This window comes from Lampetra fluviatilis, chromosome 4 (genome assembly GCF_964198595.1).
Source record: "Lampetra fluviatilis chromosome 4, kcLamFluv1.1, whole genome shotgun sequence".
NCBI classification, from domain to species: domain Eukaryota; kingdom Metazoa; phylum Chordata; class Hyperoartia; order Petromyzontiformes; family Petromyzontidae; genus Lampetra; species Lampetra fluviatilis.
Genome location: NC_136278.1, coordinates 26,638,318 through 26,663,069, shown reverse-complemented (window position 1 = coordinate 26,663,069; position 24,752 = coordinate 26,638,318). Strand labels below are relative to the sequence as shown.

Here is a 24,752-nt window from a genome sequence, read left to right as displayed (position 1 = left end):
CTGATTAATAGAGGGTTTCATCACGAGTAGATTAATCGATTATTTCAGTCGTTGATAGTTGCAGCTCTAAACTATTTGTGCATGTCCGTTGGTGAATGAAGGTGCTTCACATTGAGGCCACATCCTCCAACGTATTAAATAACCCATCTTGATGTTCGACGACCGCCTTTTCAATCTGAAGGTGTTGGAATTCACATGAGTCGGTTTCATCAGAACGTAGAGTTCAGTATTTAAAACGCAATTTTCAAAGTGATTTAAAACCATTTGCCAATACATTTCTGGATGTAGGCTTCCCCGTGTCTTGACAGTCATGGAAGTTACTAAACCATGCTGATCAGTGCGGGTTGGTAAAGGAGGATGCGCCCAGGACTGGTTCTGATATCACTCGCTCCACTCCTGTTGTTAGCAGTGGCTGCGAATCAAGCTCAGTTCGCTGGTGTCATTGTGCGTGTGTTTACCAATGTGCCACTGCTCTCCATTTTAAATATGCTCGGGTTTAATTTTCCCTGACATTTGTTGACCCTGAATGAACTGTCGTTTGCATAGTATTCGTATTTAAAATAATTGTTTTGCCAGGTACAGCCCACTGTGCTATTCGCTCTTCCTCAGCAGTGACCTGGCTGTACTTGAGCTTGTGGAAGTGGCTTATATCATCACGTGTGGGAATTTATAGTAGTCGCCAAATCATCTAAATTCATGTTTCTAAATGTGGAAGGTGTGACCGGAGGACCCGGAGGGAAAAATCCACGCAACCATGGGAAGAACGGGCACACTCTAAAAATCCAGGTGTTGAGATCCAATCCACAACCTCCTGCATGCTGCATACCATGCGATGGAGAGAACATCTCACCACAGCAGCGCTCCAAATTGTTACTTGCACTGTCGTGCATTGTTTTTTTATTATTGGTTCTTTCGGTAAAGTCACGTAGAAGGGAAATAATACAAATTAAACAATAAAATTCTCGCGAAAATGTTCTTGCTGTGGTTTTCACACTTGATGATGATTGCTTGTGTTGCAATCGAAACGTCGTGAGAATTTTATTGTTTTATTTTTATTATGTTATTATTTCCCTTCTACGTGACTTTACCGAAAGAACTAAGAATATGAATCTCTGCAGTCACGAAAGCTTTAAATCGAAAGTACATTGTGTTGTCGTCTTTATCCCTCTGGCGTTTACTCGATTTATATGTGAAAATCTGCCGCTTTGGTATCTTGTAATATATACGCTTAGTTTTTTCGGTAAACTCACGTAGGTAAAAAATGAATTAAAATTAATAAAAATAAAATAATAGTAATAATAATTATAAATTTTATTTTCATTTTTTACCTACGTGACTTTACTACGTGACTGAATCCTTGCAGTCACGAAAGCTTCAAATCTTGTAATATACTGTAAGGGGTATTTGTTCGTTCTTATTATTTTCCGAATGGGAATGTTCCGTGTGTTCATCAGTTAGCAATATGGCTGTTGGTTGTTTCATCCCAGGTATCGCTTACAGTCCTCTACCTCAGAGGGCACTTACAGAGCCCTAAATAAATGATGATGGCGGCGATGGTGATAATGGTTTTTTGCTGGACAATCAAACAATTGTAATCCATTTCCCTTCACGCACTTGCATTTCTCTTCAAACAGCAGCTGATGCATTTCTCTTAATGAGGAAAATTTGACTTTCTGATATAGGGTATATCAAATTTCGATTTAAAGCTTTCGTGACTGCAGGGATTCATCTTCTTGGTTCTTTCGGTAAAGTCACGTAGAAGGGAAATAATAAAATAAAAAATATATTATTTTATTATGTTTTATTTTTATTATTTTATTATTTCCCTTCTACGTGACTTTTCCGAAAGAACCAAGAAGAGGGTATATCAAATTTCGATTTAAAGCTTTCGTGACTGCAGGGATTCATCTTCTTAGTTCTTTCGGTAAAGTCACGTAGAAGGGAAATAATAAAATAAAAAATATATTATTTTATTATGCTTTATTTTTATTATTTTATTATTTCCCTTCTACGTGACTTTACCGAAAGAACCAAGAAGAGGGTATATCAAATTTCGATTTAAAGCTTTCGTGACTGCAGGGATTCATCTTCTTAGTTCTTTCGGTAAAGTCACGTAGAAGGGAAATAATAAAATAAAAAATATATTATTTTATTATGTTTTATTTTTATTATTTTATTATTTCCCTTCTACGTGACTTTACCGAAAGAACCAAGAAGACAGTGATATATCAAGTTGTAATCGTGAACATATGAAGTAGTGGTTAGCACATGTTTGTGAAGTCTTGTTTACTCTGATAAATGTGTGTTACCCAAGCTGAAGTGCACATTAAAAATAGTGTCAACTCGGAAATGAAAGATGCCTGCTCAGGCAGTTGTGGATTTAGCAGATTCCATATTTAGGAACGGCATGATATCATATTAATTTGCTTACTTTGCGTTCACATTTTGCCATTTGAAGTCTCTTATAGAGTGGAAGAAAAGAATCGGTAGCTGCATATATACGCTATATATGCTCATTAGAGTGTACTGACCCATATTTTTCAATGTCTCGGATTAAACCAAAAATTGCAGCCGAGTTTTATTTATTTATTTCGTTGCCTCATTTGGCTGTAAACGTGTTCTTTCTCAGGGTCTTGAGGATCAACCGTAAGGCCTTCGAATTATGTTGCTGACTGTGGATTTTCTTTGTGTTTTACAGATGAACGGGACAAAGTTCAGAAGAAAACCTTCACCAAATGGGTGAACAAGCACTTGATAAAGGTAACGTCACGTTATTTGATGATGATTAAGGGATGTGGTAACGGAGGGTCTCGTTAATATATTTGCCTCAATGACTCATCACTCAAGCTACGGTTTATTTTAAGTTCTCATTGCTTGAAAACATCGTGCCCGGAACATTCTTCTTCCGACGAAGCTCCCGACGCCTTGAACGGAAACGTTGGGCCTCATTCCAAGCAATGCGCCGCCAACCCGAAACACGGAAGGCTTATACAGCGCAAACGCGAACATTTTACGCAGTTAGTATATTGTTTCGGGTTCCTCTGGCGTGTTTGACAAAGCGGGGATGAAGAGTAGTTGAATCAAAGTGCACCGACTCAACGCCAGCAAATTCGTAACTTTGTACATCAACCTTAAATACGTGAATTGATTGAATGCATCCGGGCAGAGATGTGAAGGTGCGTCATGGAAAGAACCCAACAGCACAGCAGAGAGCTATCCAGCACTGCCGTGGACATCTACACAGTAGGATAAAACATTAATGACTTAACTATGGGTACCGTACTGAGTACGGATCAGAGGTCGCAAACGGGTTTTGATTCCTTACCCGTACCCGTACCCGGCCGCACCAGGGTCGCAAATGGGTACCCATACCCGTACCCGGGGCGGGTACGGGTACCCGTTCCCTACCCGTACCCTACCCGAAATGAGTGACAAACGGTTACTCACCAGTGACTCACGGCCTACCCGTACCCGTACCCGGCTGCACCAGGGTCGCAAACGGCTACCCGTACCCGGCCGGGTACGGGTAGCTGGGTATCGGGTAGGGTACGGGTATCGGGTACCCGGTTGCGACCTCTGGTACGGATGCATCACATCGTACTGCTTCCGTGATAAGTGTGCTGCCATTTGCTCACTGCACTGTATGCGACAACTTTAATGTGACGTGCTCATTGTCCTTCAGTTATTAGCAAGAAATGTGTTTCCAACTGCCTATAAACGTCACTATTAATCCGTGACTCCTCTCTTTCATCTCATCGTGGTGTGTGCCAGTACTCTCCAGTGATACGTGTGGTCTGTCGAATGGAGAGAAGCACACTGTCATTTGTACTCTTTGGTTTTTTCGGTAAAGTCACGTAGGTGAAAGCTAAATAAAATAAAAATAAAACAACAAATTTAATCACGACGATTTTGCTGGAGCAGTCGCACCTGAGGACGGATGCTTGTGTTGCTTCCGAAACGTCGTGATTTAATTTAGTTGTTTATTTAAATTTTGTTCTCACTATGAGACCTCCTTTACCAGTGGCAAAATATAGTAATAGGTTTTTACCCTTTCAACTGGTACAAAAACTGACACCTTTATACAAGGCACCTTTATACAAGGCATAAGGCATGCTTACCCCGAGCTCTCAATACTCTGATAGTGCACTGTCTTTGAGTTGTACGCCTTTTGGCGTCATCTGGTCCAACACCAATGGAGACTGGGCTCTAAGAAAAGCCGTCTCGGGTGTGGACCAATCAACTTCAAGGACAGTGCATATCATTATCATCATCAGAGTTGTTTCTTTTTGTTTGCATTTTGACTGCTTGTGTCGTGGTTATTGCAAACATGATGCCTTGTATAAAAGTGTCAGTTTTTTGTACCAGTTGAAAGGGTAAAAACCTGTTACTATTTTATTTTGTTTTCACCTACGTGACTTTACGGAAAAAAACAAAGAGTATATGGATCCTAGCAGTGACGAAAACTTCAAATCTAGAAACACTGTCATTTATTTCTTGATAACAACTCGTACATTATTGGCCGCTTTTAGTGCAAGAAGTGCAGGGGCAGGAAGTCCAGATCATCGATTGTGACGCCTCAGTGAGGCATTATCATTGTTGTCGTTGGTATGTGAGCAATTATGAGTGTACCTTAATAATCAAAGGTGCATTTAGAACTCGTTAAGGAGACACCTTGTTGTTGTTGTTTAGGTGACATCAGGATGTGAATTTAACCAATATTACATTGTACAGGTAGTCCTCTAATTACGATGGAGATGCGTTACGACGACCCCATCGTAAGTCAAAAATAACGTAAGTCGAAGATGGCCTCGCCTACCCAGGAGTCTTAAAAAATGGCGATAATTTAGCAAAACAGAGCAATTTACAGTACCGTACTGTATAAACTATATACTGTATGTATTTATTAATTACAATACTGTATTGCACAGTAAAATATAAAGTAAAAACCAAGGTAAATTCTTAGCCTACCTATATGAACTGCAAATTAATAGAAAGTTTTTTCAGGAAACAATCCTATTTGCTATAAAAACTTTTAACATGAATTGAACGTATCGTATCGTGGTAACCCTAAAATGAAATCGCTAAAGCTACGTATCATACATTCATGCGTTTGCCTGCCGCGCGAAATTAAAAATATTTTACAATTTTGTCATATCGCTATCGCCATCGTAAGATCTAAATAGCGTAAGTCGGAGCATCGTAACTCAGGCACTATCTGTAATTATCAGTAAAAAAATAGAAACGTCATGTTTTCTGCTCAATGAGCATGGACTGAGCCAATAATGAAGATCCCGTGTTGCTATGGAAGAGCTCACCACCGATAACAACCACTGCTAAATTTACGTAAAATGGTACTCAATTTATCTGTCCCAGATGGATAAACGGGCCAAGTTTACTCCCGACTGGGATTGAACTTGTAACCATCTTGATGCTTGCCGCATACTGTTACCATCGCGTCACTTGTCTCAATATATGCCTGTGTTTAGCCAATGCAAAACATGGGTGTTGTCTCAACCACAGGTTCAATGGTTTAACAGGCAGCGTACCGGGTTAAGACAACATGCTGCTGCCACCTTTTCTGACCCGTTTAACACAAAATCAATGTTTAGAGTGTCTTGAGACACTCTAAACATTATCTTTTTTAATGCAAATTGCATTATATACTGTGTTTTTTACAAGTGAAAAACCAGAGTCGTGGGAAATTGCCTCAACATTATGTTCGAGCACATCGTGTGTTTCATTATCTATGGCGTCTGTGGTAAATTTTTATTTGCTTTTGCTTAGATGTATACTTTGCCATTTGTACAATAGTATTGACCTAATGTCATTGTTATTCTTGGTTTCAGTCCTGAATACCAAGCAGCCCCTGCTGCTGCCAGTTGTCATGATTGTGCTGAAAACTCGTACTCGCTTGCCAACGTGGCTTTGAAATCTGACAGCTGCACATTTCTGGCAGTTATGTGTTTAATTATGTTTTTGTGGTGTAATGGTGAACACACTGGGCTTTCAAGCTTTCCTATATCTCGCACTCCTATCGGTTTTAGTCTTGTTTGTTGTTGTAACGTTCTGACCCACTCCTGGTAGACATCTGTGAAAATGAGCTTCATAGCTTTTCGGATTCCTGCAGTATAAGTAGAGATTCTGATTCAATCCAGCTGCTGATGGTTCAATCTCCCGGCGCGGAAGTTGAGACGGTGGAATCTTGAAAAAAATACCCCCCCCCCCCGTATCTCTCCAATCGTGAGTAGACATGGTGCAAGAGTTGGTCAGAATACCACCAACTCGAGTGGCTACTCCCTGTTGTGGAGGCCCTTCTAGCACAGCGGTGCCATGAGGAAGCCATTTCAGGGCTGCACCTTCACCCCATTTTGTTATCCGCGATGTGAAATTGCTAGAATGTGAATTTATACTTCTAAGTGTTTAATGACGTGACTGCAGTGTTGAATCGTTATGTATAACGATGCGCGTTCAAGAAAGTTTGCCCGCGACGAATCGGCTGACATTGACTGCCTTTATCTGACCCTGCGTTTCGCCTGCGCGTCAGCAGATTCTTTTTTCGAAACTACTTTTGGCTAAGTGTAGTAGCTGGAGGTCGCTCGCGTGTGGCCTTGTGCAAAAGGTGTGTGAGGAATGCTCGTCCTTGACAATGCTTCACACGTGTTACGTCCGCTTAGATTTGGATGAATTTTCGACACGGTGTCCAGAGCACCGCATTGTTCGGTGGACGAATCGGCACTTTGGAAGAGCTATTTACGTCTCCATTGTTATGTTATCTCTTCTCAATATTTCAATGCGGTTGGTATTTTCAGTTGTTGAATGCGGGACATTTAATATAGGTACTTTTTAGGCGGAAAAAAAGGCATAGCATATTGAAAGAGTTTTGACGAACACACTTCCATCGATTTTATTGAATCATAACTCACCGTGCACATCACTGTGATGCTAGTTTATTCATTGTGCAAGCTTATTCCATCCAATCATGTAAATGCATTGTGTGCCAGTCTCATGTCTGATGCAAGTGAGTAATAACATACTTCCCAACTTCTTGGTTCTTTCGGTAAAGTCACGTAGAAGGGAAGTAATAAAATAATAAAAATAAAACATAATAAAATAAAATAATTCTCACGACGTTTCGGCTACAACGCAAGCAGCCGTCTTCAGGTGAAGAATGAGACACTACCAAGCTGACACCTGAAGACGGCTGCTTGCGTTGTAGCCGAAACGTCGTGAGAATGATTTTATTATGTTTTATTTTTATTATTTTATTACTTCCCTTCTACGTGACTTTACCGAAAGAACCAAGAAGATGAATCCCTGCAGTCACGAAATACTTCCCAACCTTTGGGCACTTTTAGGAATATCAAAATGCCTCGCTTTCATGATAATTTGTGTTCTTTGCTTGCCCATTTTGAATGTGATTTCAAACACACATCTGCATACCAGCGGCTATTTGTGAATCATCAGAATCATCAGCATCACAAGCCATGATCTATGCACTGTTGGAGAGGATGCCATCACTTCAATAAAGAGAACGAACATTTTGATGAGCAGTGAACTGAAAGTGGGAAGAAAAGTTAAAACATTTGTGAACAGAATTCTAAGAGAACAAGTTTTTCAAAACGACAACACTCGCGATGACGAAAAAGAGATAAGAGATATGGAATTTGATTTTAAAAATGCCAAAGTATGGAATACACATTACTCTGTAAAGCCCTTCAGGAAAGAATGAGAAAATACATTTGCACAACAGAATACAAACATGGGTGAAGATGCCATCGCAAGCAAATGGGAGCAAAGAAATTAGCGGAAAGGAAGTTAATGATCGGTAATCACAAATATTAGCTCCCAGAGAGCAAGTTAGTAGTGTCCCGGATGATATGGCTAGTCAGTGGCGGCTCCTGCAAAATCTCTCAGGGGGGGCAAATGTCTGGATGATTGATAAGGATAAGGTCCACCCATGCAATGGATAAATTAACAGCTTAAGCATGTAAAGGCAACTTCACTTCTTTAATATTAATGAAAAATAAAGTGACTCTTACAATACATCTTGTTTGTTTCTATACTCACTATTAATACAATCCACTCAAGTTTCTTTTATTAAAGATTCCACTAGGTGGCAACAAATTATATTGTTGGATGAAACGTGCTTACGTATGATGACGTAAGCACGTTAGGGCGAGCCCTCCCGGAAGCCATAGAGAATGCATTGCAGCGCCCCCCGTTCGAAAAAAAACATCTTTGAATGTAAGTCTATGGGGCCACTCGGGGCGATTCTCAGCCGGAGTGAAATCGCCCAAAAAGAGGCGGTACTCCACAGAACGTGACATGACGCTGATTGGACTATATCCAGAGGCACAGTGACGGCTAGCGTGACTCTGTGGTTGAATGACATTGGTGGTGCGTCGCCCAATCGCCCTAATGAAGAAACCGCCCCTGTGGCTAGTACATTTTAACTAGTGGGGAAATTCTACGCATATCTATGTTAGAAGTATCGGCAGACATACCACCACTACTGGCAATGTGTGGGTTGTCCTTAATCCAGCAGTGGATTGACAAAGGGCTGTACATTAGTGTTTAGGGATATTGTTATTAAAATGTCTAAATCCATCTGTTATCAAATCTGTAAATTAACGAGAAAATTCCATCGTAATGGAAGTAAAGTGGAGGCTGGAAAAACATACCTTTGAAATTAGACGCATAAATGTGTAAAACGCACAGGGCCTATGTGCGTTAGCCAAGTTCAGAATCTTTATTTATCCTATAAGAATCCGATGAGCTATGAAGCTCTTTTTCACAGATATCCAGTTGGCGGGTCAAGCTAATGTACCCCCTAGTGTACACGGTGGACTCCACTATACAGTTATTCTTTGGTTATTTCGGTAAAGTCACGTATAAAGATAAAATAATAAATTAAATAATAGCATACTACGACGTTTCGATTGCAACACATCGTAGTATGCTATTATTTAATTTATTATTTTATCTTTATACGTGACTTTACCGAAAGAACCAAAGAATAATTCCTGCAGTCACGAAAGCTCCAAAATTAAGATTGATCCACTTTCCAGTTCCCAGAGGCAGACATTAAAGCAGTGAATATTGGTTACTATTCTGTGGTGATGAGTTCAAAGAAGGATAAATCAGGTCGACAGTTGTCTGTCTCTGTGTCACTGCTGCTGTCAGTTGGTCACATTTGTTATCTTGATGGTGACCTCGGAGGCTAGAGGACCACAATGGAATTCTTCAGGAAATTCTGATGCTTTTTGCATATGCTCAGAGGCTGTGTGCTTTTTACACATGTTCATTGAATCTCATCCATCGATTCATATTTTACTTTCGTTATAGCAGCTATGACTTATGGTTCACAAACATGATCATTAACAAAAAGCAGGGTACAAAAACTGAAGTTGGGCAAAAAAGCATGGAGATATGCATTCTTAGAATGACATTGAGAGACAGTTGAACACAAGGTTTAGAGGACATACACACAGGTTAACGACATCATTCGGACTGTTAAGAAATGTGAGTGGGCTTGGGCAGGACACTGCTCAAAGGGACGATGGCTGATGGCCACAAATGATGGCGGAGTGACAGCCAAGGAATGGCACACGTCCGAGAACACACAAGGCGACGAGATGGAACAATGAAATAATCTCGTGTGCTGGTGCAAGGTGGATGATTGCATCAGAGGATCATTGAGAAATGGCAGCATCTTGGGAGGCCTTCATCCAGCAGTGGATTGAACATGGCTGATGATGATGGTGGTAATGATGAACGGAATGCTGAAATGAAATAGACGACTGTCAAGATTTCTGTACTGCATTCTCATTGGTTGTTGTGGTGTGCTGTAAAGCGCCAGTTTAAATCATACCCTCTATTTAAACACGTACAGCAGTTTACCCTTGTTGAAATATCTTTCTGAGCTATTTGTAGAAACATTTGACTAAACGCAATGCACACTAACTTTCCAGCTTTGGTATTATACTGTACCGCTACAGTAATATGATTAGTTTGTGAACATTAAATTAAGGATATTTTATTACAGTTTTGCTATTTTATTTCATATTGTCGGTTGTTCTTTGAAAATGTCCAGTATTGCATTTTATATATTAAGATCTTCAGGAGAGTGACACCATGTATTTAGTAATGCTGAATTAACTTATATTTGATATGTCACCCACATGACCAAATCTTTTTCGGTGTTCACTGAAAGGACAAAATATTAATATAATAGGCAGCTGATTTATGTTGTTTTACGCGAGTGGAAATTACTGATGTGCAAGTGCTTTGCTCACGCATTGCACCGGCTTGCCTAGCTTTAATTTTCATACTCGTTTAGGCCTTACCTATGAACACTTAAAACAAATCTTCCCCGAATGTGGCCAGTCCCGTCATGTTTTTCAAGCTAAGCAAAGGTTAAGTGGCTTATTTAGTACTGTCGTTGAATACGAAACCATAAAGCTTTTGCCGGGTGTTGCAGGCGTGGGGCTATGGGATATGGCCAGGATATGGTAATATCATGTCCATGTATGCATGGAAGTTTTTCTCCAGGTTATTTGTCTTCCTTCCATTTGGACGTTTTGGGGGTGCACCGGTGCAGCATAACACACCAGTCCTCATAAAGCAGTCCAACGATGTTGCTGTTGCCCTTGCGTGGAGCTGCAGACTCTCCATCAGAAGTTGCCTTAGTCTCAGCAGCTGCTTTCATATTCGAACGTGCGACACCATGGGACATAATCTTTTGATGCCACCGTCCGCCAATAAATGATTCCGGAAATTAATCGAGGAACCGTCCGACAAAGTCGAGGGCACTAGGAGTCCAATTCTGCCTTTGGAACATGGAGCAGACAATCGTCATCAGGCTGGGCGCTATACGGCAACAGACTGTGAAGCTTCTTGTTCAGCCGCTCATGTAACATTTGTCTTCCGACTGCTTCGACATCGCGAGAACTGGTTTTGACGCACCCCGCAAGATTTTCTGACCGGGGTTGCGAATCGCAGGAAAAATAAAAAAAATAGGGTTGCAAAAAATATACCGCTCACCCGTGTACTGCCAAATACGTTAATTTGTCAAATACGGTACAGTGCTCAGTAATGGTTTTGGCCAAACATTCTAATGTGGGACTCTCCTTGAAGAGTCTTCAGAATTGGGGAAATTTGGTAAATCATTGGTATTATTATGCAAACACATTTGCACAGTGATTTCAATCTCATCTTTTTATTCGGTTTCCCTTCCAATGCAGAACATCACATCAAATGGTCACAGCCTGGTTAGGCCTGTTATATTTAGCCTTTTGCGTGTTATCGTGTATAAGAGGAATATGATCTCAGGTCCTTGCCCATTTGGCTGTGCCACTACCCACTGGTAACATGTAAACATTGAGTAACGTTTCATTTTAACTACTGTGATATCTTTCATATGCAACATTTACGGCGCACAATTGTTCTGCGTTAGCTCGTATTATCCACCAAATTGTAACTTGAGGTTGGTAGTTGTACACCGCAAGGTTGTTGATATTTTCTCCGACTTGCTATACATTATGATAAATAGAATTTAGTTTGGGATTGTGATTCTTAATTTAAGAAATGTCAAATGCAGAACGAGTAATGAACGGCGGCTATATTGAATGATGGCCCAGTGACCTGCTCACAAGAGGAGGCCCTGGGTCTTGATTACGAGCTTCGAGGAAGTAGCTTCGTTATTCATCGGAGCAAAATCTCACTTTGTCAAGAATGTTATGCAAATATGTACCCATTCAGTATACACAGCGGTTTATAGGAGGGTGTTTTTTTTACCAGTTCTTTCATTCTTTGCGGAGTCAGGCATATACAATAGGATGTTGATTCCCAGGTCATTATCGCAGTTATTGCTGCACATTTCAGCTTTGTTTTAAATCTCATGTCTGATTGGCCTCGATTCTACCTGATTTCCCCGAGCCAAGGATAAGATTAATCGAATTGCGCAAGTGTTTTGCACGCATGAATTTCGTATGTAAAGTACATACTTTGTTTTCGAAATAATATAACATTGCTTCTGTCTGACCTTGTTGAGACAAGCAAGAGCACGTCTGGCAATGGACCAAATAATATAATGGAATAACCACTTCATGTTTGCCACTATATTTAGACGAAACTGTAGCACCCAGAGTGCATGTCAGACAGTGGATGTGTGCGGCATGTAAAGCACACCGCACTGATGTTGTATACATCTGCTACACTGAAACATGTCATGTTTATGGCAGTGACTAATGATGAATTGTTTTTTTTTATTGCGTGTAGAGGAGTGGGTGGAGATGTTTATAATGTTAAATCAATATTTGAAATCTGGAGAACAAATTTCCAAGAGTCACGTTTTGAAGTTTGGGAGAGCATTTCGTGAATGGTAATGCGAGTCCAAATTAATTTCCCCCCGGCTTGTTGCGATTAAAATAACTGTGTTGCTTAAAAAAAATCGTAATAATAGGAATACATCGGTTGTGATGTAGAGAATACAAGGGCATTCTGTCGTGGTGTAAAACTTAGCACTGGACATGGTCGCCGTTCGAGCTCCTGTCATGGCAGTTAAAACAATCGACACGTTTTCTTGGTTCTTTCGGTAAAGTTACGTGGAAGGGAAATAATGAAATAATAATAAAACATAATCAAATACAATTCTCACGACGTTTCGGCCACAATGCAAGCAGCCGTCCCGTCCTCAGGTGAAGAACAGGTCTGTCGGAAAAACAGCGTCTGGATGAGACCTGTTCTTCACCTGAGGACGGCTGCTTGCGTTGTGGCCGAAACGTCGTGAGAATTGTATTTTATTATGTTTTATTTTTTGTATTTTATTATTTCCCTTCTACGTGACTTTACCGAAAGAACCAAGAAGATGAATCCCTGCAGTCACGAAAGCTTTAAATCAAAATAAAAAAATCGACACGTTTCTGAATTCCCCCAATGCCTCTGTGCATGGGTCCACCGACACTTCATCGGTGGGGTCACGTGTGTTGAGGTAAAGAGTGGGTACTCCTTGCCTCTCTGGCATAGCCATGTTTGTTTGTTGAAGTACAGAGCTAGTCTGATCATTTACATTATGAGACCTCCTTTGCCAGTAGCAAAATATAATATTAGGTTTTTTACCCTTTTTTCTGGCAACAAAACTGAAACCTTGTTTTTACAAGGAATCATGTTTGCATTAACCACAATACCTGCAGTCAGAATGCAAACAAAAAACACACTCTGATAATGTATGCATTGACCTTGAAATCGATTGGTCCACACCAGAGACAGATTTGCTTATGCTTACCCCGAGCTCTCATTACTCATTACTCTGATCGTGTGTTGTCTTTGAGTTGTGCGCCTTTTGGCATCTTCTGGTCGACCACCATATGAGACTAGGCTATGAGGAAAGCTGTCTCTGGTGTGGTTAATGCAAACATGATTCCTCGTAAAAAAAGGTTTCAGTTTTGTTGCCAGAAAAAAGGGTAAAAAACTACTATTAGCCTGATAACTTTAATCTAAATTATCTTATGGTTGTTATTCTTTGACTTGCATCTCACTGGGATTTTTGCACACATCGTTGCTATACGGTGTTTTTTTATCTGGAAGACTTTGCTGTTTTTTCCTGGATTTTTCTGTTGCGCGTAGCCGCTTTAAGATGTTCTTTGTTCATGTTTTTGTCTGTTGCGGTTGCACCTGAGTCAAGAGCCACATGGCTCACAGGGCTACACCTAATAAATGAAACTGAAACTCTTCCAATGCATCTGGCCAGCATGGAAGAGTATGCCAAAACACACTCCAGAGGGGTTCTCTAAATTGTTTTTTTATTACGCTTGTTCTCCTAGGAGAAAGCATTACCAAGTCTCATGGCCGTTTTAACAGTAGGGTTGAGCCAAGTGTTCACAGTAGGGGGCGATGGTTGCCACGTGTCCTTTCCAGTTGAATAATTTATTTGCGGGTAATTTTTCTAAATTTGTTAAGTTTGGACGATGACGCCGATCACAATGGACAGCGCTTCCATATTACACCACACATTCTTTGAAATATGCTGCCAAGCAGACGGCATATAATTTAACTCTTCATATCTTAATCTAAGTTGTCTTGTGGTTGTTGTTGTTTGACTTGCATCCCACTGGGATTTTTGCACATTTTTGTGTACGGTGCTTTTTGTGCAATATTTTACTGTCTTTTCTTGGATTTTCTGTTTGCACCCAGTCACATATTCACTTTAAGATGTTTTTTGTTCATGTTTTTGTTTTTTGTTTGTTGCGGTTGCACCCGATTCAAGAGCCGAATGGCTCACAGGGCTATACCTAATACATGAACTTGAACTTGATATCCAACCACAGTAATGTATATTGGACTTCTTTTGGACCGTACATAGCCAACCTCGATAATAATCGGAGGTGCGAGTAATAACCAAGGCGGCCACTGGATTCGAACCGTGAACCTCTGCAACAAACGTCTCATGCGCTCCCGCTGGGGCATGTCACCGCAACATATACCAAAAAGGGTAAAAGAGCTTCCAGTAGTGAAAAGTCCTTCTGTCAGAAGTGGTGCGAGCAAGACATTGCTGCTGCACATTTAAAGGAGAGGATAGCAATTGGCAGGGCTGCACCGTTATCTTCTTGTGATTTTTTTTTTCATACAAAGCGTGTGTGTGGGGGGGGGTGTCACAAGTTGAAGCTTGCAAAAATGCAATCGTTCTTTTGCGTACCCGTTGGAAATGATTAGACCTCGGCGACATCCTGCAGGGGTTAGCCTGAGCTGCATGGCAGCAATAACAAGCGCCCTTCATAGAGGTTTTTCTTTTTTTGGGGTTAGATCACGTAAATATGAATAAGTGACAACCCCAACTGGCTGTGTCGGTTGGTGGCAGGTTTAACGACACGTTTATATTTACGCCCATCTAACCCACCTCACCCCCCCCCCCAAAAAAAACAACCCACAACAACCCTGTATTAAGGATGATATTTGGGTCGCAAAAGCCCTCCCCCTCTCTCTCTCAACTTATACGTGTTCTTAAAAAATTAACACGCGTGTCGGCTTTGTGCGGCTTCCGTGAACTCTCGCGATGGTGCCCGCTGCTCCCCGGGACGCGCCAGGTGTGTGCGTCTGCCCCCACCCCACCAACCCCCCCCCCCCCCCCCCCCATTGTTTGTTCGGCCGTTTGCGTTCAACGCCGCTACCGATGTCATCCATAATATAGGTCTCGTTGGGGTTAGGTCGCGATCTAACAACACCCCCCCCCAACCAAAAATAAAAACCTATATTTATGGGTGGGCGTTGGCTGTTAGCGCACTGCGCCCGTTGAAACCTGGGCAACCCGAGTTCGAGTTCCCACCTCGCGGCCAATACCCGCTGATGATAATTATCCGAACTGGTCTTGGGCCTCCCCTAGGTCGACTCAGCCTCAATTGAGTACCCGGTGCATCACCACTGGGGAGATGAAGGCGGCCGGGCGTGGTGTTGGCCGCTCGACTCCATCGTGCGCCGTGCCGACCACCATAGCTGCTCGCTAACAGCACTTTCCCCCACAGTCTGTTAAAAAGGGCTATTACGGGGGAATCTTTGTCTTTGCCGGCAAGAGGTCTGCTGTAAAATGTGTGATGGATTTACAGGCAGTGTTGGGTGGTTGTATGGGGGGGCATTGGTGAGGGCAAGGTGGTGGGGTGGGGTTAGTGGTTGGGTGGTTGTTAGAATTTATTGATATCTTTTTACTATTAAATTCGCCTACGTAATGCGTTTTATGTAATGTACCGCATTGCAGTTTTGCGTCCGTCTCCGTTTAATGAGTCATGCATTTTTTAAGTGTTCATTCTCCTTCGGCGTTGGCATTTGAGCAACGTTAATTGCCGCATTGTCGTAGAATCATCGTTATGGAAAGAAGTCGGCCCACTGCGCGTTTTGCAGGCGCTTCATCGGGCCTTCAGTGTTGCTTTAATCAACAATTAGCATTTGTTTACAAAGCAACACCTTCTAAGCTCACGCTACCTGGTAATGGGGGGTTGGTATTACGACTCTAAGCTAACTCGTAACAACATGTTCACACCACCGTGACGCCTGCATCTCACTCACAGTTTTACTCACCCAATGTTATTCTCAATAAGCTCGACTGCTGTTGAGAGCCAGAAGGTTCAAAGTTCATTTATTAGGTATAGCCCTGTGAGCCATTCGGCTCTTGAATCGGGTGCAACCGCAACAACAAAAAAACAAAAACATGAACAAGAAAACATCTTAAAGTGACTACGTGCAAACAGAAAATCCAAGAAAAGACAGCAAAATATTGCAGAAAAAGTCACCGTACACCAAAAACTGGTTCGGAGTTTTGCACACTTAAACACAAATGCCGCTGGATAATTTTGGTCTGGAAACCCAAAGGACCAAAACAAATGCATTTGTAATTGAAGATACAGGATGGAGTCTCCTTATATACATGACTCATTATGGGTTATTCATGAGTCGAGCATTTTGATTTATAATGATACATTTTTGGGCTATATTGTGATACGTGTTATGACAATTTTTAACTATACCCTCTGCCACCGGACAGAGGCAATCAAATCAAGTTGTCACGTGGGCAAATATTCCAGTTCATTTGGTTTAATTGCATCCGGAGTGTTGAAAAGCAAGAAAAAGTTTGACAGTTTTACCCGACGTTTCGTTGGAGATGACATCCAGCATCATCAGATGTTCACTAACAGAAGCTTCAGCGGTTATGAGAGACTAACCATTCATGACAATATTGGTCATGAAATCCTACGCATAAATGTATTGCATTTGATCGTTTAATTGTTTTCGTAAACATTCACCTTTAAAAAATGTTTTAACTCTTTATCATTAACCATGAAGCCTGTAACACGTTTAATGAGGCAACGTACTGGCAACGAACACAGTGAAACTGATTTTAGTTTTTAATTAGCAGTTGCGTGATAATGACGGTGATATTGACCTTCGCTTTCCACTTTAGCCTTAGAATTGCCCACAGTACAGTGTGTGCCAGTTGGCAGATTCCCATTGCTTCTACGTCTCGGGGAATATGTCTCGTGGGACATGGTGCATGTGGTAACCTGCCATGTGGGTGAGTGGGGACCTGCAGACTCAGGGCCTTGGTGCGGCGTTATCAGAGCAGCACCATGGCAATAGCCGGGGCAGATGGGAGTATGACTCAGCATGCAAGCCACAGATGTAAACAAGTGCCATGCTCAGGGACTATTAAACAGGTGCAGGGATTGCACAGAGAGCCACCTGTTCACCGTAATAACCTTAATTGCACCACTTGAATATGAATCAGTTGAGGGCACGCGACAGAATATGCTTGACCAAATTTTGTTGGTGGTCTAATTACAGGAAGGGCCCATTCAGCAAGATACTCAACTTCAATACCTCATTCTGCTAGAGTGGATCCGGCCAGCGCTGTCATCTAATTGGGTCGTCTAATGTATGTCTAGATTCACTTCGCGTGTCCTGTACAGATTATACTATTTTCTTGTGGTATTTACCCGGACCAAAATAATCCTGTGGGCATCAATAAACGCATGTGAACATATCTTTTGTGGGAATTTATCTAGAGGACCATAACACAGCATTTACACAATGGCTTAGTTGTAGGAGATTGTTTTCGTTGTGATCAACAGCAAAGCTTGCTTTTGGGTTAAATAAGAAGTTGACTTTTCGATTTAAAGCTTTCGTGACTGCAGGGATTCATCTTCTTGGTTCTTTCGGTAAAGTCACGTAGAAGGGAAGTAATAAAATAATAAAAATAAAACATAATAAAACAATTAACCGAGAAGATGGATTCTGGCTTAGCAATCACTGGAAGGACGTAATAAACCATTTTGATACACATTAGGGTGGGTAGAATAATACATAGTGTTATATTAAAAATGTATAAGGTATAGGGTGGTTTATAGCAATACAGTATGTAATTTAATGTTGGTTTTGCCTATGGAAGTATATAGTACGGTATAGACGCGTGTGATGTAAGAGAATAAAGTTTAGATGGAAGCATATTATATAATTTTTTACAACGTAGAATTTTTCATGTATTACTTACTGTTAGTAACTCAGCTTATTGTAGAGTATAGTAAGTTTACTGATGATGCTATGTAGTTTATACTTTAGTTTGTCATGCAGTTTATACTGTAGTTTTTTACGTGGTTGTTTAGTAACTACAGCTACATACTATTAACATTCCTTTCCTTTGTTAATGCTCCCCCCCTTCCCCCCCCCCCCCCTTTGATGCTGCTAATCCTGCATAATGCACGGGCATAGTATTGATTTGGAACCCCCCCCGCCCACCTCCTACGCATTTTCCATATGCTGAATTCCTCTTGATATGCAAATTATTTTGTTTAGGCGCTCTTCTTCCCACCTCCCCCCCCTCTAACCCAGCTTAAATATACGCTCCAAGCTTGGGGTGTTTCATTCTTCGCCTGAGGATGGCTGCTTGCGTTGTGGCCGAAACGTCGTGAGAATTGTTTTATTATGTTTTATTTTTATTATTTTATTACTTCCCTTCTACGTGACTTTACCGAAAGAACCAAGAAGAAGAAGTTGACTTTTTTTTTAAATGTCAGTAAATATTTTTTCTTCTCCCTCTTTTGCCTGAACTTGAAACATATTAAAAGTGCAGCCATCTCATCACTTACATTCCCATTTGTGTAAAGCAGCATGGGAAAACTGGAATAATTATGTCCCATAAACTGTACAAAAGCCACCACTAATCCCATTTTATTTGAAGGATATTAAACGCTTACGCTTGTCATTAAAACAAGTGGCTTCACGTCCTACGCATGTATGCCCATAACAGGAAACATTGCTACAAGGCATGAGAACAGCGATAACTAGCTTCGTAATAGCAGTCAGGACATGCCCAGAGCGGAGACGGAGCGATGGAATAAACTCATCCGTGGCAGTAAGATGGATTGCATGCGTGCACGTCTCGAGGCAGTGGAACCAATGTAGGGGAGCTCTATCCAGCAGTGCACGCAGCGTGGCTGTTGTTGATATGGTGGTGGATGATTTTGTGGTGGTCTGAAATATGGGGTGTGAATATATATTTTTTATTGATGTGGTGGGTCTCAAATTGGTGATTCCACAGGCCTTGTCACATTGGTGTGATTATATAGCTTCCTGTACCTGCATCGATCCTTTTAAAAGGAAATGTTTGTGTAATTGGAGATGCAGACATGAAGGCGTTGAGAACGCTAAGTTTGCCGGATGACTCGGGGGTAAGAAAAGATGGCAGGGTACCTCGGTGATCAAAATCAGAATCAGATGATCTATAAAGATGTGTTTCATAGATGTCCAGTTGGGGCAGGTCAGAACGTTACAACAACAAACAATACAAAAACGCGTCAGGAGTGCAAAGCATAGAAATGGTAAGCAAATTACTTAAAAAGATATACAAATAAAACTAAACTATTCCGATCTTAACAGGATCAGAGCACTGAATTGGCATTGCTGGGATCCAGGACGTACATGTGATTAAGCAAGGTTTTCTAGTGCAGGCGGGACAAGTGATGGTTTCACCCCAGTTCCCATTGACCAAAAAAAAAAACTCATCATATTAAATAAAGTTTTTTTCGAAGTCTAGCTATGTGCCCTCTCCAAGGGTTATTATACTTTGATTGACGTGGGACGAGCTGTTTTCTCAGGGCATAGCCCTAGTTTGGCTAATGACGCCTTTTGATGAAGTGACCTCAGAAGTAGTTCTGCAGTGTCATCTTTTGCGTGGTCATTCTCTGACAAGGAGTATTGCACATGTAGCTTCGAATTAAACTTTCTTCATCTGATGAGCACTATTGAAATGTATTTGAAGACATTTTTTCATATCATTTGTGGAAAAAGTGTTGAGAAAAGGACATTTTCGCATCCTACGTATTTCTTTGCGATTTTGTTGTGGTCTGATTGCTCTGGATTTGACCCCAAGAAATTGTCAAATGTGAAACATTATGCAACCTTGAGTACAGTAATTCTGCAAAGGATTATGGGAGTCAGAAAAATGAGGTAGAGGAGGGCAACAGCACATCTGAGACCAGCAAGAAGGTGCCATCACGTGTTCCGTCTCAGCCATGATTTATTATAGAGCACCAAGGGGGAGGCTTCAGTCAATGTCAAAAGAGGACTTTGAACCAGGGGTAGTGGGTCATGGACCATGACAGGTTTGGATACAACACTCTGATGAAAGAGCTGCAGTAGTAGGAGGATGCAGACAGCCACTGGAACTCCGCAATCTCATCAAGCGTGCCTGCCGATCACGCAAACCCATCCCGCCCAAATTCCTAAATGTTCATGGTGTTTGCTGCAATGTTTCTATTTATTGTTACTATTTTTTTTATTTTACAAGGAGAGCTCTTTTTAAGAATATGACTTGGCCACAAATGACAGCTCAACGAAGTGGCTTATCACATGGAAATGTATATAGCAGATCAATACTCTAAATTAATGTTCATAAATGTGGGAAGAAAAACCAGAGGACCCACGAGAAAAATCCACGCGACCACGGGGTGAACATGCAAACTCCAAATAGACAGGCATCGTCAGGGTCACAATCGAACCCACAACTTCCTGTATACAAGACATGGTAGCTAACATCTCATCACTGTGGCGGCCAGGCACTCTATGGTCCCCGAAACTTGACTTTAATTGTGCCAAACTGAATAAAAAGAAATATGTGGTTCAAAATATTAATGTGTAAACCATTGCAGTTATTTCATAGCATCTAAATGTCAAAACTGATTTCCTGCTCCAATGATCAGTATGTAGCACTCGTATTGTTTACAGCCCTGAGCCAGTGGTGGAATTCCACATTCCTAAGGCAGGGGGTGAGTCGATCCATAGTTGAACCACTGTTAACTTTCCTACAAAGTGATATCGATCCCCCCCCCCCCCCCCCCAGATAAATGATGGACTGAGGCAATCCCCGACCAGGATTTGAGCTTGCAACCACCCGATTGCAAATTGCTTATTCTACTACCGAGCCAACTGGCCAGACAATCTAAATTTACAAGTGTGTTGTACAGTAATCCCCTGTTTAACGCGCTAGAAGTAGATGCGTTACTGAAAAGTGGCACATTAAGCAAGAACCGCATTAAGTGGGGAATTGCTGTACTGAATCACATTTGCACCGTGCGATCAGCCTGCAGTCATCCGATGGCTGGACAAAGAACTGAGATGATGTATCATTCCGTGTACCGTCTCGTACCGCTCAGCCGCGCAGCTCAAGGAAGTAGTTCGTCGTTGACCGCTCTGAAACCGCGTTAGAACGGTGTGCGCGTTCGGCGTTGTGCACAAACTGTTCGCTATTGGAAGAACTTTGTTATAGCGGAAGCACGTTGTGTGAAAACGCGTTAAGCGAGGACTTTCCGTACATGTAATGTACCTGCAGTTCGGACGAGAAGGCCAATTACCCTACAGAGGGGCTCTCCGGAGCTCCTTCTCGTGGAAACCCATCACCTGTATCATGAACAGGCACTTTCAGGGCTGCACCTTTAACGATTTACTTTCAACAATAACATTTAAACAAAAACACACTAATGTAATATTAGTGGGATTTGAAGCAACTGACATATACATAGTAATACTAATACATGAATTATATGCAGTTATGAAGTCCCTTTAAAAATAGCCAAAGCTGGTAATGGTAAATTACATTTTAATGATCTAAATTGCATTTAGCATAATAAAAAAATGTATGGCACGTAAAAAAAACGAATCTCGTCCCCAACTGCTTTTAATTGATTGTCGTCACACACTCCGCGTTAAGTGGCTAATCTCGGAGTCTTCCTGCAGCGTTGGGTTGACATTATATCTATGGAGCGTTTGCGGTGCAACGATAAATGTCCCCTTCCATCTACCCGCGCTTAATTTCCCTCATAGCTGGGTGCCGAATGCGCTGAATAGGCCTTGGGGCTCGGAGCCCAAGCAGCGCCGTGCAAAGGTCTCGTGAATATACAGTTGTGTGTCCCCAGCGTCTGAATTTTCTGCTCTCTCTCTCTTCTTATATTGTTTCGGGTTACAGTTTGCATGAGCCGCAGGCTTCAGAGAAGAATATCGGTGAGGCTTACGGAGGTCTCAACGAACACAATGAGATGTACACGTGGAACAGATTCTTTAAGGCTAGGATAATGAAACACATGCGTGCAAAAATCTAGATTTGAAGCTTTCGTGACTCCAGGAATCCATACTGGTTCACTGCAAAAACAAAGGTCCCCCGTATAGCCTTAATAGACTGTTGGGGCATGTGGTGTTAGCGAGCACCCTACGAAGGCTGGCACGGTGCGCGATGGGGGTGGGTGGCCAACAACACGCCCGGCCGCCTTTGTCTCCCCAGCGGCGATGTTTCCACACCGCACCAGTTACTCGGTTGAGGCCAAATCGACCCACCGGAGGCCCAGGGACCGGTTTAGATGATCGTCGTTGGCTCCCCATACTGGTTCACTACAGACACTTCCTCACTGGCAGTCAGTGGCCCCCTTCAACATTGTTCTATGGATACTACTTACCATGGTTACTGTTCCCATGAATTTCACTCATTGATTCCTACATCCGTGTTCAACCACCGTACTAGCAGACCACAACAACTGCTCTCTCTGCGTACTTGCACGGCTCGATTATAGAATTACCTCGCATCTCCTCGTTTCACAAGTTCTTATAACCTTGCTTAATGAAGGAATGGTTTATCTCTCATCTTCTCTGCATTCAATCACACCATTTGTTGCTAGCGCCTTGGCGTTTTAGACTCTTGGACCCATTTTCAGCAACCATCTGATAAAAAAAATTTGAATAGTTAGATGTCAACATTAATCACATTCTGACGACAGAACATACTAAATATTGCACTTGACTTGTTACTTTGTAATGAGTACTTCAAGTCAACTTGAAACTTGCAACAGAAATTTGTAAAATAACCCAATTATTCTGCACATATTTTAGTTCAATGTCAAACTTTCAGAATCTTTCAGCTGCTCTTAGTACGATGAAGTGTTTGGCGATGATAGAGTCTGTCAGTTTGCTTCACACTTCAGCTTGTGTGATCAGTTTTGTATGACGCATGAATTCACGTAACATTAATGTCACAATTTCACATAGACCAACACAAAAGGGAATAGGAAGGTTAAAACAATTCGTGTTTTCCCCCTTCAAACAGGAAAGCATTGTCAGGAAAGTCCTCGCTTAACGCGTTTTCACACAGTGCCTTTTCTCTATTAGGCAACACTTTTAGCAAAACGTGGAACGAGCCCGTTGTGATTACGTGGTTTCTGAGCGGTCGACGACGAACTACTTGAGCTGTGCAGCTGAGCGGTTATGGGAATTATGGGTGTACCTGCAGATTAATGCTGGTAGGAACCACCTGGTTCCACCAGCCCACACGGGATTATTGTGTCCGTCCGTCCGTCGTGCATCCAAAAATGGGAGGGGTGGGGCTGGGTGGAGAGGGGAGGGTGGGGAGGGGATGGGTGGGGAGGGGAGGGTGGGGCTGGGTGGGGTGGGGCTGGGTGGGGAGGGGCTGGTCACCCCGTGGTGCCCTTATAAAACTCAACGTTTAACCTACTCACGCCGGCTTGTGCCCACCCTCACACAGTCGGCCATATTTGCGGAATACACCACGCCGCCGTTGACCCTGGCCATTGACCGAGCAACCCAACGTTCCTACCAGCTGCCTCCGCAGGAATGTGTTACAGTACCCGGTGTAGCCTCTGTTATCTGTGGGATGACTGCAGACTCATTTTTTTGTAGTGCAGTTGTGACTCAGTACGACGATTCCTCGCTTAATTCGTGTGTGCTTCACGCGGCATTTTTCGGGAACGCATCTACTGTGTTAAGCGAGGAATTACTGGAAAGAGGCACACGTGTTTCTAGCCACCTCTTAACCCTGCCCTCCATGGGTTTGGGTATAATAGTGTTTGCATGCCAATTGACTGTTGTTCCACTGTTCGACTTCCTCTGCAGTTTTCTCACTCGTTGATTACAGATCGTAATTTACAGGTTAAGGTTACAGCTCGTGTTTGTGTTACAGTGGTTGTGTTTAAGCAAAACGGACCACTAGTACTCTTTGGTTCTTCCGGTAAAGTCACTTAGGTAGAAATAAAATAAAACAAATCACGACGTTTCGATCGCAACACAAGCGGTCGAAACGTCGTGATTTGTTTTGTTTTATTTCTACCTACGTGACTTTACCGGAAGAACCAAAGAGTATGGATTCCTGCAGTCACGAAAGCTTCAAATCAAGATCGGACCACGAGTGTTCATAAGAATAAGCACACGTTTTAGTTGATATCATTGCTAAATTAAACACTCACTTCCATGATGAGGCAAATAAAAAAGAATCTCTGCATTCCTTATCAATGTTTTTTCTTAGTACCAGGGCATAGGTTAAATGTGCTCTCACACTGCTAAGAATTCTAGCACCTCAGCACATATATATAATCATCGTTGTGGAAAATTACATATTGTGCAGTTCACCCAAGGGCGTGCATTTAGCGTGCGTTTTTCATCATGTTGTAAAGATGTCTCTTTTTGTTCTCTTGGTCCTTGGCTGTAGGCTCATTCGAATGCGGCTAATGAAATTGAATGATTGATTTGGCGTAGGAATCACCAAAGAATGTATGAAGATGTAGTCTGTTCTCGCTGCTGCTGCTTTCACTTCGATAAAAAAATGCCCACGTCAAATGTATTTTGCGGGGAGCTTTGCTCACTAGAAAGATATAGACTGATTGAGAGCAAAATGAGAGGTTTCCATTAAAACATCATCCTATATATACTCTTTG

At 41.9% G+C, this 24,752-nt stretch overlaps 1 protein-coding gene across 6 annotated transcripts in view; it reads left to right on the top strand.

Moving 5' to 3' along the window:
* Window positions 1-24,752, top strand: part of LOC144931700 (microtubule-actin cross-linking factor 1-like) — a 244,250-nt gene that overhangs the window by 60,831 nt on the left and 158,667 nt on the right. For all 6 annotated transcript variants that reach the window (XM_078855898.1, XM_078855897.1, XM_078855893.1 and 3 more), the window contains exon 2: window positions 2,699-2,760. In XM_078855898.1, coding sequence (XP_078712024.1) covers window positions 2,699-2,760 — 62 coding nt within the window. The remainder of the gene's footprint in view (window positions 1-2,698; window positions 2,761-24,752) is intronic.